Source organism: Austrofundulus limnaeus, unplaced genomic scaffold, assembly GCF_001266775.1.
Source record: "Austrofundulus limnaeus strain Quisiro unplaced genomic scaffold, Austrofundulus_limnaeus-1.0 Scaffold90, whole genome shotgun sequence".
Lineage (NCBI taxonomy): Eukaryota > Metazoa > Chordata > Actinopteri > Cyprinodontiformes > Rivulidae > Austrofundulus > Austrofundulus limnaeus.
In genome coordinates, this window is record NW_013952492.1 from 531,991 (window position 1) to 549,331 (window position 17,341).

A 17,341-nucleotide genomic window follows, 5' to 3' on the forward strand; every position below is an offset into this window, starting at 1 on the left:
AGCAGTGCAGTTTGTACTTTGAATTTTAGGAAACTTTTTTAAAAGCTTAAAACTGTTAGGAGTGCCTGGAAACTTCATGGCTAAAGGCTACGTAAAAAATAGTCTGGATCATTTGAAAATAAACCTAAAGAAATTAGAAATGTCTCAAGACTTATTAAAGTGAAGTGTATGAACTGTAAAAATAGAATACTGTTAATAAAAAATAGTAAATTAAATTTGTTACATTTGTTTTAGGTGATATTTTAATGAATGAGTTTGTTAACTGAACTGTGAGACTGCAATCAGTCCCATTTTGATTTGCAAAACGTCTTGTGCTCCTTAGGGTTCATTAACAAAATCTATTAATTTTATTTTAATCTAGTTTTTTTGTTYCAACTTTTCCTCCACAGCAACAGTTTTTATTACCTCTTCATCATCCAGTCATGAACCTTGCGGCTGAAGTTAAACAAAGAATCAAAATCTTAAAGCTGGAATCAGATGGGAGAGAAGTAAAACAACAAGGTTTTAGTAGAAGAAAACAAAAATAAAATTCAGAAAAAGAGTTTCAAAGTGTTGAAGACATGGATATCAGTCCAACCACTGCAGTCGTAGTGACCAAGGACATGCTAATCTTTCCCATTAGCAGATCTCTCCGACTCTCATAATGTTACTGCTAGCTGTTCTTCTGTGACATGCTGCTGGTTTGTGTGTATTTGTGTGTGTGTGTGTGTGTGTGTGTGTGTGTGTGTGTCTGTGTGCATGTGAGAGAGACAGAGAGGGAGGAAGGGGAGATGAGTTAGTGTGGGAGTGTGCGGGTTGAGACAGTGTGAATGAGGCAGAATACTTTGTCTGTGTGTGTATATGTGTGTGTAATGACAGTTCAGCTAGTTGCTCTACTGTGAAAATGACACGTTCCTGCCAAATTAATATCATTACTATCAGAGTTTAATGGGCCAGTGCTGCCTTCTTATTTAAAACAGAATATCTCTCTCTCACTCTCTCTCTCTCTCTCTCTCTCTCTCTCTCTCTCTCTCTCTCTCTCTCTCTCTCTCTCTACCTACCACAGGAGAATGGGGTATTATAAGGGAATATGACAGACTGAGCAGGTTAATCGATGTAAAACTACTGGTTAGGGCACTGGCAAGAATTTGGTGATATGATACAAAGATTTACGATATATTACAATACTATAAGCAAGGCAATATATAGCCATTTTTTCTCCAAAAATTGTAATTTAAAAAAACTATGCATTTTATTTATTTCATATATCTTATTTCATCCATGTTTTCAATGGTTAAGCCAAATATGCCATTAAACAGTTTATTAGATTTATATTGTTATTTTGTAAGAAAAATATTGTCACCCACTGCACTAATTATAGCCTATATCTTGTGCTAAAGTGCAGTAAATGAATGAAATGAAGCTGATATACAGATTCTGTGTTGCTGTCGTGGGCCACTTAAAGGGGTAGCATGAGTACGTCCGACAGTTCAATGCCCTCAGCGTTTCATAATGTTGTTGCATTTGGCCTCTTCAGTACCGCCGTGGACCCCCTTCAACTTGGCTCGAAAGACAAATGCCTACTTGCCTGTCAAATCATGACGGTTCTGATTGCAGGCAGGGAAAGAGAAAGTGTATCAGGTATGGGTATAATTTGACTTACAATATGAGTCATCCTGACTAATACTGCATGGTTGGCGACCCTACCTCAGCTGTACAGGCAGTGGATGCCGGTCTACTCCAACCAGACTCAGCCACTGGTACTTAGTGCTAATTTTTACTCACAATGCTAACACTTGAGCTAGCATTMTACTCTCAAACTCCTCAGGCGTGGAAGAGCCAAATAGCTGTCAAACTGCTGCCAGCTTGTGGTCGGAGGCTAAACTACARAACAAGTATGAACCRTAGGCATGAAAGGTTTCATTTTAAGCCTTACTTAAATATCTACACAGTGCTTTAGAGACTCGATACAGTATTGGGAAAGAAAATATTGYGAAATTTCAGTGGATCAATATTTTCTTACACACCTACATGTGGTATTTCCCATCCAAATTTTGAAGGATGAACATAATGAGGTTCTTGAAATTGTTTAAGTGAGCTTTGCCAAGAAACGAAATACTGAGGATACAAAACCAAAWCTGAAGAGGATGAGCGTTTTTTTAAATTTAAGATAAAACTTTCTTTTGTCCGCACTGCTGCCTTGTGCTTTCATTTTTTTGCACTACTTTTGAACAATGGTGTCCTCTTGTTAGTTGTAATTTAAAGTWTTGACACAGTATTTAGTTCTTTTTCATTTTAACTGCTGAGCATGTGTTTTACGGTGAATGTTGCCAGTAGTTTTGGTGTTTTACAAAAAATATTGTGTTGTTTCAGTTTTGTTTAAAGGTTTTAGGGGTGGGGGAATTTTGGCCACAACTAAGAGGTGTTTGGCTCTCGAGTTCATTTGCTTTTTTAATCTAAATTTCACTTCACTGCATTATTTTGTGGTCATTGTTTAAAGTTTTCCGCGCGACTTTAAAGCAGCTGTTTGTACAAAAGAAGCATTCTGTTGAGGTGTCATTCTTCGCTCAGAGTTAGCACGGTGATAATGAGTAGATTTGGAAACACACTCTGCAGGCTGTCTTCATGTGTATGCTTATCTTCAGGCGTCAGTGCATATTTACACAGTAAATGTGGATGCACACTAGCCATTGCACACTACATTGCATGTGTATGTGTGTGTTCTTTGGTAAGCACACACACCTGACTGTGTGTGTGTGGGAGATTTTCAGTGTGTGAATATGTCAGGTTGCCGCAGGAGACCAATTAGCTGGTGCATCAGTGAGGAGGTGAGCATAGACACACCTGTGTGTGGCCCTATTACACCAGCTCATCACACACTCACATACCGACACACAGACAGCATTGCTGTGCTCATAATAGAAATATAGTGACAGTTACAGTACGTTGACCATATGGAATAATGACTTCACCGTGTCAAACTGTCAGCCTTGAGTCACCAGTATGCCTTATTTCAACTGCATGTTACTAACTTAACAAACTTTTGTGATTTATAGGTTATCTTGCTGCTGCTGAATGGTTGTCATTAGCTATATGTACTTTACAACTGGAAATTTCCTGACCTTAAACTGCATGCCTTGTAGCATTCATACACAGGTATGGTGCACTGATGCAATTAGGTGAGAGTGAACAGGAAGATCACAGCCAATAAAGCAGTCAGGCCTCTTCATGTATAATTCAGATCTTTTATGGTGGGCTATGTACCCATATGGAAATCCTAAAGGAAGACTAAGGCCATTTCCATCCAGAGAAAAGCCCATTTTAAAAGCTAATCCCTGTTCCCGAGTGCGGCACTTTTTACTGTTCCTTTTTAATGAATAGGTGTCCAATAAGGCCTTTTATTGTCTTAGCATATGTTGCTTTTATTAGGGGAAAATAATTAGGTTGCGTGGATCACTTCGGAAGTCCTCTCACAAGATAAAAATGAGATAGTTTCACAGTCGTTGCGCAAGTCCTTCTGACTCCCCATCGTTTTCCCCTTGGATGCCCTTTGTCCTGTCTCCTTCACCTTCTGCTCTGCTTCGTTTCTTACTCTTTCTCTTTGTCTCTCCTCTCATCTTAATCCTTCCCCTCCTCCTCTCATCCTTTGCATCATCCCTGTGCCTCATTCCTCACTTCCTCCTCTATTGTTTCTTTGAACAGGAGGGGTATTAAATGTATGCAGCAATGTCGCGTCGGACCGCACATTTGCGCACGTGCACACACTTGTGTAGCAGATGAACAATCACAGTGTGACAGGAGGCTGTTGATGACTGACACTCTGTTGATCTTATCTGGTGCAAACTGGGTGAAAAGAGGACTGTGGAGAGAAAGGGAGAAAAATAGTGCACTGGAAAAAGCTGGGGGGACTGGTCTTTTTGGTAACACTTTATTTGAAGGGGTGTGCATAAGACTGTCATAACACTGTCATAAATATGACATATTGTGTTGTGTTCCTGTCACCTGCATAGTTTTCTCTCTGCTCCTTTCTCTTTCTGTTTTTCCATTCCTCGCTACATCACTCTGCTTRCTTTGAAACAAAGACCAACAACAGGGCTCATCTGTGATCTGGAACACCAGTGAATTTAGATCCATTTACCTCCAAGATGCTTTAATCGTTTACCCGTGAGACAGGTACAGGAACACTGAATGGCCAGTCTTGTAAAGTTATGGGCCGAGGGAGGGGGGGTTCCACAGGCGAAAGGAAGGGACTGACTTAGAAAGTAGGGGGCCAAGGCAGATAGACAGAAAAACTGAGCGGACATGATGGAGGAAGGGACTGAGAACCAAGGATGGAGGGAGGAGGCTGGTTCTCCATCCTTCCCTTAATGCTCCTCTGGGGAGCGTGCTGCCTTTAGGTGAGTATTAGCCATCGGCCTGGGGGCTAATGGACGGTACGAAATATAGTTTAGTACAAATAGATGACTGTGGTAGACTAATCACTGGGGAGACCTATGATAAAGGGTCTTTGTGTGCTTTCGGACCAAACAGAAGCTTGCTGAAGTAAATGGGGACCAGGGAGCTCCCTAAAGGACTAAATACCTGCAAGGCCTTTTTCTCTGGTTGCATTCACACCAGAGACAGAAATGCTTCAGTAGACTAGTCAAGATTACATCTTATTTTATTGTATAAAAGCGCAATTAACCTTGGGCTTATTTGTCTGTTTTTTCTATAATTTTGTTCATTATTTTATGAACGATTTTAAAAGATGTTTATTTGAGTGTTTTGGTCACTTTGAAAAATAAAAAAGTCACAAAGTAATACCTATTAAAACATTGCAGTCTAAAAAAAGGCACTTAATCAAATAAAAAAACAAATAATCTGGTGGTTTTTTTTCAAAGATAAAAAACAAAAAAAATGTTATTTATTTTTTCCTTTTATTGGCTAAAGCAAGAAAGGATTTTAAAATTAATTAGTTTGGTTGTATATTTTTAGATTTAAGTTTTAAAAACAAGGAAGAAAATAGAGAAAACATGTTTTTATGATTTTCTTTTGAAACAGAAAATCTRAAGAACGAACCATACATGGATTGTTTGTCAGATTATGAGCATTTCAAAATTCATAAAAAAAGCTGTACTTTAAGTGTAAACACTTTTTAAAAACAAATCATTTTGTTTTATTTACAACTTTATTTGTCTCACATTATTTGTAAGGTTCTCAAAGACCATCACAGATTCACAGTGTAAGGGTCAGGATGTTTTCTGAAGTGTTTGCTGAGGTGTCGGAGGAACTAATCTCTTTTTATCTTGGTTGAATGGTCGAGCTGAATGGAGGGACAGCTTGTTTATGTGAGGAGCATTACCCAGGATGCTTTCTGCAGGGAGGCCAGCTGAGTCGGCAGCTCACACAGGGCTGAAAGCCACAGAGTTCTTCACAAATAAACTGCACACTTCAGAAAAATGTTGCTTTCAATGATTATTTATTAAATGTAAAATATCTTTAGCACAGATTAAAAATCAGACACCTCCATATATTTTAAACATCACAGGTTGAAAAAAAAAAAAAACAAAGAAAAAAATTCCTGAAACAGAATCACAATCAATTTGGAGTCTCACTTGGAGGAAAGCTACTCCACGAGGCTGGGCAGAGGGCTGAGCCAGAAACTGCACTCCTGACCCCTAAAAAGCCACATAAATACTTTACCCTTACATACTTTTTTACCCCCTAAATACCTTTAGATTCTGGAACATTACTTTCCACAGATGAGGGACAAAAACACTTGATTCACGCTTCAGTTCTAACTAAATRTTGAAGGAAACTGCCCCTTTATTTCTGACAGCTTGCCAAACTTAAAGTAAAATAACAAAAAATCCAAACTTGCCGTTCTTGCCTAGAAAAAAGTACTTTAGAACTGCTGCGTTTTCATCAAGACGTTCGCATGACAAGCACGGACGTATGCTGTAATGATCTACGGTTCCCGGTGCCAGGAACCAGCTTCTCAAATGTTGCGTCCCGGGCGTGAAAAGCTTTGCCAGCTTCAGTTACTGTCGCTGCTGAACTGGAGTGCCATCACAGAGGTCAGCTGGTGAGCGCGCTCGCTTCTCTCCTCTGCCTCAACCCTCGCCGCTGTACAAATGCCAACCAACAACAACTGACACAGATGGTGAGCAGAAACACAGGACAGGCTATGGAAGAGAACCACCCACAGGAGGAAGAAAACAGGAAGACTCTACACACACTGTCCAAGAGAGGATATTGCCTGATAATATTATCAACTTATTTTCACAACTTTTATTTGAATCTTTTCTATTTTTTTCTACTTTTTTTTCTGTTTTTGTTTTTTTTATGTTTCAACACATGCCATATGAGAAACAGGGGGGATTATAAAAGTACCTGAAAGAATTGCTTAATTTTCCACATGCATAGCTGGTAGTATTTACAGGTTTGTATGTACAGGGACACGCCATAAACAGCCTGCTCTAAAGTAATGGTTTATATACACCCAGGTCAGGAGAGGTCGATGTCATAACTACAGATGTGTGGGGGGGTTAAGGGTCACATGCATAGGATCAGAGGAAGCTCATACAGCTGAGTACAACTTGGATGACAAAGACACAGAACTAAATACTGCAAAAAGTAACAATACTGTGAATTCAACAACATTAAATCTCCCCCTTATAGCTTTGTGTTTGTGAATACGCTCAGTAGGACTACCGGTTATTGCTCAACACTGTACAAAGACATTTCTATTGCATGTCCAAGAGGTTCTTGGAGATACTGAGTTTGGAAGACTCTGATTTGGTCCCAGTGCAGTTTTAATCCAAAACTAAGGTGTGTGCTGCTCACCAAAAAACCTAATTATTGCAGTTTTTTTAAAAAAAAATGTGTATCTTAAATGTTTGGGTTTATGATTTTTACTCAAAAGCAGATTTATCCAAAAGTGTTCTTTAAAGATYGTGATATTCCACTTATTTGAATTGTTGTATTGCTGATTTAAATAATATTTTAGGAACAGTATTAGCCTTTTTTTGCCCAATCCCTTACTTGTTGATTAATTTGGTARTAACAAAGCTGTCTTTTGATTTTATCGTATGTGTAAAAAAAAAAGCATCTTTTTACAACTAAAATCTAAAAACATGTCTTAATTTTCAAAATGAGTTAATGGTGGAGGTATATTTAAAGTAGAGCAGCTTTTAATTAGAGGGAGAGACATCTCCATTAATCCAGAATCCTTTTGTTTTTCTTGTAGTTGCGTCTGAAACCGTCTGGTTTTCAAGTCTCTCATTTGCATCCAATTAAAATTTCAAGTCATAAGTTTTGCCTCTCGAGTCAGAGTCGAGTTCAAGTTCACAGCTCTGGTTGGAAAAGAGCAAAAAACAGAGTTTTTCTTAAAACGCTACAAAAAGCATGTTAATGATTCACATTTAGTTGCAGAAAATATAAAGACACACACTGCATTAAGTTCTGTTAATCCTAATATACAGACGTCTTCTACACTTTGATATGATTTAAAAATGGCCGCTCTTTGTCTTTTGCATTTTTCCAAGTGTTTATGTTGATTTTATGTCTTGTGTTTATAAATATTCTTGTGTGCAACTGCAGGTCTCTGAGTTTTCTGGGCATTTTTTTCTTATTCTGTGTTGCACTACCTCATACATAGCTTGCAAACACACACACACACACACACACTCACACACACAATGATAAATAGCTGTGGTGGGTGGCTGAGCATGTTAATGCCTAATCTCATCAGCCTTATCTTTCACAGAGGTCATAAGATCAAGTGGTGAGGGGGATGAGCTAAACACCAATAAGATAGTCCGAACAGTCCATGTAATACTTTATCTGCCACTAACTGGACCGATGAAGTCTGGATTTAAGTTTCAAAGAATAAATGAGCTTTAAAAAATACACATACTGTAAATCTAAACCTGATTTCACCCCCCACCCTCGCATCAGTATTTTAACATAAAGCAGAGCCAGTGTGTGGTAATTGCACACTAACTGCTCTAAAAGTCAGCCAAGTTCAAGGGGTGTCAGCGAGTCAGAGCCTCCAGCACCGAAATCTTCTGTGGAGTTTTAAAGGTGTTTCGCTTTCAGACGAGCTAAATCAGATGCCCTAAGTGAGGGAGATGAGTCAAACGCAGCGCGTGTGAACCTGGAACTCAGAGACACTGCGTGGCATTTGTCTGCCTTTGATATGGCGACATGTGACGTGGATGAAGTTATCACCTCGCTGGCAGGTGAGACGGACGGCGGCGCACAGAGAGACGCTGCCGTTTCATCTGCTGTTTACCAGCTCTCTCATCATCCTGCGCTTCAAACGCGCAACTCAATCTGCTGCCGCCACGTTCCACAGGCGGAGCTCGTCCTGACGGAGGAGCGCTGCTTCGCTGCTCGCGGGCTGCGAGTTGMTTTGCAAGGACTGAGAAAAATACATCCTTAAATCTGCTTTGCGTTTTATTATTTAAAAAATCTTTATTTTCGGGGGTTGCATATGGATTTTGTGCATATTTGTGTACCGGGCTGTGAATGTATAAATGCTTTTCGACCTCATTGCAGCTTCGTGGGCCTCACAGCTGCTTTAGGAAGCTGTTCAAACAGTTGGCATGTAACGCGCCTCCATTATGCATGTGCGTATATTTGTGTGTCCTGCCCATGTTTGACTACTGCACATATGGACTCGTCTAAGTGCGTGCCAGGGCTCTGTGCTAAACTCTCATCACTCTCATCGGGAGATAAAGCACGCGAGCCATTTCATGTGGTCGCACAGAAGTCGTCTCCAGCGCCKGAGTTTTGCAGGGAAGCTGTCACAGCAGCTTTTAGCCCGAGCCGCAACATGAAAGATCCCCTCTTTTGAGCAGCCAGGGGGGTGGGTGGGGGTTTGGTTATGTGTGTAATTCTCTCTGACATGTTTATTCTGCTGCTGTTTCAACTTTCATTTTCAAATGTCACCGAAATCTCCCTCCAAGAATATCCCTGCTAATTACCCACTGATAGAGTGCATTCGAAAACTTAGCAGGTTGCATCCAGAAAAGTCTTTTACGCTGCGGCTCGGCTYGAGACAACATGGAGCTTAGTCCACGTCTGGGTGGAGACTTAATGGTCCTCGTGTTTAACCCCCGCAGAAGAAAAAAAATGACTTGGAATAAAGAAGTGAAAAAGCCTTGTGATGTGAGTGTTATACACGTGAAAACATTATCATTTGTTTCCTAAAACCAATGAACTTATAATAAACGATACTACTTGCATTATTTCCAACATTTATATTCAGCTTTACAAGCCTGACTGAACCCATGTACACATATTGAGAAAATATACATATTCATTGCCATCAAAACTCTCTTTTTTTGTTTGTTTGTTTGTTTGTTTGTTTTTGTGTAATATACATTAAAAGCTGTGTTTCCATTCAGACTGGAACTGACAGAGCTCCCTTGTTCTCGCTTTTACTGCTTTGGGTGTTTGCGTTCAGCGCATTGAAACAGTCCATTACAGCCACATGTCCTACACATGCCAGGTAGAGGAATAAATAAATAAATAAATGTACATTAATATATATATATTTATATATATACAGTATGCTACTCCCATAGTAGAGCTACGAGGGAGAAAGGTGAGACAGCGTGTGCATGAGTCTTTTTTTTTTTTTWCATTTTTTTTTTCCTGTGGCCTCTCGGTCTTGTTGTCTCTTTCCGTGTCTGTTTGTGTATCTCATAAATAAATGCTGTCCATTGTTTGTCCTCTCTGGACAGGGCACATCCTAATGTCCGTGTGCGAGTAGATGAGTTCTCCKTATTTTGTCTCCTCCTGCAGGATGAAGCCGTCTCACAGAGCCATGATTTGTCCCAACTGACCTTGTTCCTTTGGTCTAAGTCTTTTTCTTTTTTTCTCTCCCTCTCTGTTTCCTCTCCCGTCCACAGCAACAAGGTGCGGCCACCGTGGTGTACTGCGCAGTGGCTCCGGAGCTGGAGGGTTTGGGCGGCATGTACTTCAACAACTGCTTCCGCTGCCAGCCGTCCGAGCAGGCCGAGGATCCGAGCAGCGCCGCCAGCCTGTGGGAGCTGAGCGAGCGCCTGGTTGCAGAGCGGTCAGCGGGGGTACAGGCCCTTTAAGGGGGGGGGGTGTTCAGGGGGCGGCAAGTCAAACAGGAATCAAAGAGGAAGCAGTTGACTTAGGTATGAACTTACTAAAGGACTGACTGCACTACACGAAAGCTGCCAAACCACAAAACTCCATCTGGATGTGTCACGTCACTACTGAGCTAAAACACACTACATACATGGTAACTGGTGGGGTTTTCATTTACAATCAACTCAATGAGTCCAAGTTTTTAGTCGGCTCTGCTTTGTTCGTTTAAAAGGATGTATTTTCTGGAGGCTTTTTGCAACTCTTCAACTTGGAAAAAAGAAAACACCTTATGTGTTAGCATTCACACTTTGTGCATGAGATTATTGCACTGGTCAGAAAAATTTAGTCTTCCCATTTCAGTTCTGTTGCTTCTGCAGTCATTTTACTGGTTGTTACCAAATCCTTTTTTGGGGCAAAAAGAAATAAAAACGAGTGGGCATCGGACACTCATGGGTATACAAACAGACTAGAGGTATGGTTGTTATGGCTATATACATTATTTGCAATAATTTTATTTCTTATCAACGTCCCTATTTGTTGTCTGTACAGTATTTACAACCTCCTGATTTGTAGGGGTGGGCTTAATTGTTTTTTTTTTCTTTTATCAAACTGAACTATCTTTCATTTGTACTCTGTAAAGACATAATTAAAACGTGGAGATATGTGGAATGATTTTTTTGGCAATCTGAATYGAGACGGTGGCGAGTTTTATTTACAACTACAAGGTGTTTCGTTTCGGTGTGTCTTCCTTTGCTGTTTTAAACAGAATTTCCGGCTCCTCGTTAGTTTTTAAATCACGATCTTTAGTGTTGAACTCTGAATTTGGGGTTTTTCTGTGGACTGGTTTTCTCAAAGCCGCTGGGAGGGGTGGGGAGCTTTTTGAGACATTGTGCTTTATGGCAGTCCAGGTGCCGTAGGTTGTTCAAGAAACAGCATTCCAGGGTTAAGACATCTGTAAGAAAAGRAGAGAGAAGAAAAAAAAACAAACGTTACGACTGAGAACAACCAATAAAACTCTGCTTTTGCTTTGAAGTGAAATCTTTCTGCCCTTCATTTGCATGCTGTATATAATCAGGAAGATGACAAACATCAGCAGTTTTTAATACAATACTGAACAAAATAGATTTTACTGTAAATATAATATGTAAACATAATTAACAGGACATCCATGTCTTATTTTGTCCTTATTCAGTCAGACAGAGAGAGAAACTAATCCTGGTAGGATCTGAACTGGACATGCATGTAATTTCCAGCATCTAAGTTCCCACTCAGGAAACGAGTGACAAAACATAGTTTTTTTTTAAATTAATGATTAATTATTCAAATTATCGCCTTGTTTGAACACAGTATATTGCGGTGACATTTAAAGGAAATGGCAGGAAATAAACAGAAATACAGACTGAATCACTTCCCTGCAGCTACATTAAACAGCAGGGTTTAGTTTCACAGCTGATGAAATGTTAAAGATATTATAGACGCTGCCCAGCGCTGTCCGTGGTGCTGATCTGCCGTTCTCTTTTAATAATCCTGATGGCTTTTATTTATCTAAAAAAGTTTGTGTTCCTGTTTTTTTAAATTTCTCTCGAACGGTTTTACACAAGACAAAAGAAGAGTGTCAAAGGGGAACAAACGGTTTGATGGCCCTGCGTCGGTCTGCAGTGCAGTGGCCGCAGAGCGAAGAGGGAGGTTCCTGCCTGGCTTTCATCCTATCGATCAGGCCCTATCGGAATCATCTGATAGCTAATCAATAAGCTACACTTCCTCTCTGGGAGCAGAGAGAGCAAAGAGTCACGGCTTTCATGAGAAGCACACCTTGATCCTTTGACCCCCGCATTTCCCCACCCCAGCCTCACGACATCATTTTCCATTTCCCTCCCTTCATCCCTCCCTTTTATCTCTCTCCTGTAAAAACACAACCTCCTCAGCTGTATAATAGCTGAAAGTCAGTGTAAACCAAATATCCAATATACATCGGAATGTTATTTTAATTAGTTGGATTTACAGTGGATTTTTTCCCCTCCACTGGATTTATTTCAGTTTGAGCCGTAATTGTTTACGACAGACCATTTCATTTTCCATTATTGTTTTTATTTCTTCTTGTGATTAATTCCACCTTTCAAAGAATAATTATGAGGGGATTGATTTGATTATGCCTTTGTTCTGCTTCTATTGGCTCCATTGACTGAAGGAATGCCATGTTGCCATTTCAAGCGGATATATTTAATGATCACAATCAATGTTAGAGCTCTCTCTGGACTCAACTAACCCAATAAATATCTGCCAGGAGGAACTTTACCATCTAACTACAGCAGGCAATAAAGTCTCTGTTCTCCTCCTGCGCTCTTTTCATCGCTCCTTTTTGAGGATGACATTAGTATTAAAACTGCTGATCAATTTTCGTAAAGCAGTGCTGCATGTGAGTCAATAGAAATCTAGCTTTTCTTTGATATTTAAGCTTGCAGACCRTTTTTAGATGCTGTCAGACATTTATAAAGAAAGAACTGATCAGTTCAGTTTATTCAGAAAATCTGGTGAGGTTAGCGGATTTTTGTAATTTACACGCATCACACTCCTGAATATTCTTTCTTTCTCTGTTTTAAATMATTAAAAATAGTTTTATAGATTATTCGAGGGATTTGGTAAAACACTTGATTTATTTGGGTAATCTTTTAAAGTGAGCTTGATCGATAGTTCTTTTGGCTTTCTGATTCCTCCTTTTTTTATAAACTTTCTCATTTATTCTGTCTCGTTCTTGTTCCTGACTACAACAACATACAGTAATATGAAGTGTGAAGTTTAAAAATAAAACTAGGGGAGCTTATCTGAAGCATATGAACAACTTCTGATGTTATGCTTTTGAGAAAGAAGGAAAATATATTCCAGCAAAGACCTGAGAGGTCGAGTTTCCAGCTTATGGTTCTTTGGAAATTATCTTGGATCGTCCGTCATGAAGACAATATATATATTAAATGTCTAATAAACTCTGTGATTTTTAATATTTTCACTRATTGGGAAATGGGAATAAATTGTGTCTTAGTGACAGACTGTTGGTAAAGTGCCTAAAGATTTGATTTTGGTTATTTATTCTTTTCAAAGTTGTCTGTTTTGTGTTGATAACACCGATTTATTAGTTAAATTTATTCAGCAAAACAAACATAAATATACTTATTCTGAAAAATGTCAGGTACTGGACTGAGGTTAAGTCAAAAGCAGCAGAATTAAAAAAAAACCCTTGAAAAAGCTTTTAAAATACCATMAATTTATTAATCAAAAGGTCTGGCTGCTTGGACGTAAAACAATAAAAAACAAACAAAGCACAGCTTAAGACTTTTGCACAACCCAATATCACATAACGTTCTCCCTTGACACACCAGAAACAATAAATACACATGGTTGTGACACAATGAGGCAAAATTCAGATCAGAGGAAGTGAAACATGTTTTATGTTGCTTTTTCGAAAAATCAGATGAAGATGTTTATTATTTTCAACCAGACAAATCCTTAGAAGCAACATTAAAATCCAGATGTCTGAAAAGCACTAATTTCCTATCAGCTATACGCCCCCATAGATCTGCTTTTACAATCTATAACTTATTTCTTTTATTGAAGTCTCAACACAGCAGCTTTGAGGAAAAGCGTCCAGCCCCAAATCCCCAGCGTGTCCTCACTACAAGACAGCGTGACCTTGTAAACCCTGAGTTATTTTACTCACCCCATTGTGTGAGGACAGAAAGAAAAGGTGGAGAAAGAGAAGAAGAGAAGGACTGGGGGGTGGGTGCGGGTGGGGGTGTGAGCCCCTGCCTGTCTCAGCTTTCAAACACAAAGAAAAATGAGCACTTGGGCTGAAGTACAATTATTAGCCCCTGTCTACAGATTCATCACAGCACAGAGAGGCAGGCCGAGGTGGAGGTGTGGAGGGAGGAGCTCAGCAGAAGGATGGAGGAACAGGGAGGTGTGTGTGTGTGTGTGGGGGGGGGGGGCACAGTGTAGGTAACAGCAAAGCCATGTAGAAGATGAAAAAGACAATTAAAGGAAGGGGAAACAAATTGAGCAAATAAAAAACAGGAAAAAACTAAAGGCAGCAGAGGTGAAGCGCGTAAAGCTGCTGCACAGCCAAAAGACAGAAGGGGGGGGGGGGGATTTTTAGGAAAATAAAGGAGTGAAGAGAAAATAGCGGGAGGCAGAGGTAGAGGCTGGAGAAAGTCAAATGAAATAAGAGGATTTGTCAGACCAGTGGTTGGTGGCAGTAATAAAGACCGCTAATCTGAGGGAGAACGCTTGACTGCTCACACACAGGCTCTCCTGACGCCCCACTTTACCACCGGGCCAAGCCAAGGTCACACACACACACACACACACACACACACATACACACACACACGCTTGTTGTAACACTGTCCCATCTCTCCTTGTTTTGTAAAACTGTGTGTTTCCAACCAAAGCCTTCGTCCTGTCACTGCTGCTCACTCACTGTTCTTTTTCTCACAGTCTCTCTCTCTCTCTCTCTCTCTCTCTCTCTCTCTCTCTCTCTCTCTCTCTCTCTCTCNCTCTCTCTCTCTCTCTCTCTCTCTCTCTCTCTCTCTCTCTCTCTGTCACTCATCATCTTCACAAAATTCCCCTCGCAGCCATGTTGATTTTGAAATCTCATTTTTCTCCGTTTCTTAACTGGCTCCGCCGTGTGGATCAATAGCCATCAAAACTATTACATAAATACATCTGTCATGAGCAGATAGCGGCGTGGGGATGTAATGTGTCTTGTTGAGGCTGCCGTCGACTGAAAGAAGATCTGCTGCGTGTGTCCTCAGAGGACAGCAAAGTGTGATTCTGTGTGACCAGGTGTGTCAGGCACAGAAAACATTTATCGAGCCTCGGTAACCTGGCGTGCCTTGTATTTAGCACAGAACTCCTGCTGTCTCTGGGTCTTTGTCGCCTCCTCGGTTTCCGTGTTTTATGTGCGTTTTTGTGGGAAATTAGTTATTTTTTAAGTCAGCAAACATAAGCTGAAAGTTAAAAATACTCCAGAAGCACAAAAGACCCCTTGTCGTTATAGCTTTTCACATGAAAGCACTGATATTTCCTTTTTTAAATTAATTAATTTATTTTTTTGCTCTTTTTTTACTTTAGAGTTCTGGGGTTCAAACTGTGAACGGTGTCTCTTTCTCCACACATGCAGCTAAATTAACTTCATGATGTGATGAAGGTGTTACAGTATGAGAAAATCTAATTTTACAAAATGCAAAATAGTATATTAAGATAAAACATCAGAATGYATTTCTAAAATGTAACTTCTCTTATACCAAAAAGCTCTTTCAGTTTTTCAGAATCTCCCATTATTCCTCATAAATACTTTGTATTATAGAGTCTATAGGAGAAAATGTTTAAACAACCATTCTAAAACTAACTTTTGACAAAATAATAAGAAATAAAATCAATTGAAGAGCGTTTTTATCCACAGACGAGGTAAACCACCAAACCACTAAAACCCTCCCTGCTTTGTTGTTTATATCAATGGGTCCAGAATCCGAAGTGGAATTCAGAGTGTAACTGCAATGCTTTGGTCTGAATTCTTCCTTAATGTAACTCCACCAGCCCCTCTTTCTCCCCTTTTATGAGGTGTCTGAGGGCAGCTCGTTTTGGTGCTGTCTCTTTAAATCCAAACTTGGCACTTCACATCCCGCTCCTCTCACCCCATTCGGAGATTTGGTGGCGCTGAAACTTTTATTTTACAAATTGATGAGAAGATGCCAACAACTTGTTCATCCAGCCTTACATGTTGGACTCAGAGCCAGAGGAGAATGAGGACGATAAAATTGCAGAACCACATATTCGCAAAACTGACCTCGTTTAGCAGCTCCACAGTAAGTACTGTGACGTTATTGTTCAAAACGCCTAACAGGGAATAGAGAAAATTTCTTGAAAAATATGACCCAAACAGAATAAAAAGTTAYCTTTGCAGCAACGAGTGACTGAATTCAACTTTTCACAGCCAGAARTGGCTTAAAACATGGCTGACACCTAAAGTACAATCAGGTTTTTTTCAGGTCTTGAAGAAGCAAATTACATGAAAAAAAGTAAAAACTATCTCTAATAGTGTGCTGTATTTGTTAGGAGAGTAAACTGAGCATTATTCTGATTGAACTGGAGTTAAATAAAGCTTTACTTTTTCTAAACAACTTGGTTTATTTTTACTTTGCATTTATCCACTTTTTTCTCCTGATTTTTTTCCTCTCGTCATCCTTTCCCCACCTCACTTTCCTGACAGCGGAAACTGTGATTAATGGTGCGATACAGATTTACATGTCATGCTGAAATAGCACAATAACCTGCACGCAGATAATCACCTCATTGAGAACCACTCTGGCCTCTCTCCATTCACAATTACTATTGTGTATTTTATCATATAACCAGTCTCCAACAATGCGCCTAATGGGCTTATTGGCAGCAGACCAGAACTTGCTTGTAAATAATTCTGATGGTGTTTGAGCCTAATAAATTAGACTTATATATGCAAACACAGTAAAATCATAACAATATCCAAATGTGTGGCGGGAGAGGTGGGGGGCGCTGAAAGCCAAAGATTTATGCTGCTCGCAATTGGCCGGCTTCATCACTCACTCAGCTATCTTCAACTTTTTTTATTTGTTTAATTTCCAAATGTGATTGCTCCACCGCTCCCGCTCAGGCTGATAGATGCAAGGGATCATGGGTAAAGTGGGGGCAAGATTAATACCCATCATTTTATTTAACTGGACAATCAGAGCAGACCCCACACTTCCCCTCCCTAAATAAAAAAACAGTAATAAAAGGTAATGCAGTTAGAGTGCTTTGAGCAAGAAAAGCCATTTCCTGCAGGAAGTAACTGTAATACAAATAAATCTAAGTTTATTTTCATGCTTTTTGATTTAAAGCCATACTTTTTTTTTAAAGTGGAGTTCTGTGGTAAAGTTATTGAACAATCTCACTTTGGAAGAAAAAAAAAGACTAATTCTTCGGATCGACAAGCTAATGGTGGAGCTTGTGTAGGACCGAGATCAAAGTGGATTGCTGCAGCTCCAATCTTAAAAAAATCCATAGTGGTTCATGCTAAGCTGTTTTATAAATTGTCACATTACTGTCAGTTTTACATTAAACTGTTATTCAAGCAGAAATATTACAAAACGTGAGGCGGACGTATCTGAAGAAGTGCTGCTGCAAACGACCGCAGAATTCCACGTTAAAAAAAAACCCTCCTGCAGTGAAGTTCACTGCGATATAT

The 17,341-nt window shown here is 39.7% G+C and overlaps 2 protein-coding genes across 2 annotated transcripts in view; one reads left to right on the forward strand and one right to left on the reverse strand.

The window, feature by feature from the left end:
* wwox (WW domain containing oxidoreductase) overlaps nucleotides 1-11,118 on the forward strand; it is a 135,439-nt gene extending 124,321 nt beyond the window's left edge. The window contains exon 7 of the mRNA XM_014012304.1: nucleotides 9,879-11,118. Within this exon, the coding sequence (XP_013867758.1) occupies nucleotides 9,879-10,070 (192 nt within the window). The 3' untranslated portion in view covers nucleotides 10,071-11,118. The remainder of the gene's footprint in view (nucleotides 1-9,878) is intronic.
* Nucleotides 10,500-17,341, reverse strand: part of LOC106520304 (transcription factor Maf) — a gene marked incomplete at its 5' end in the record, with an annotated part of 45,329 nt that continues 38,487 nt past the window's right edge. Inside the window, 1 exon segment of the mRNA XM_014012303.1 lies at nucleotides 10,500-11,038.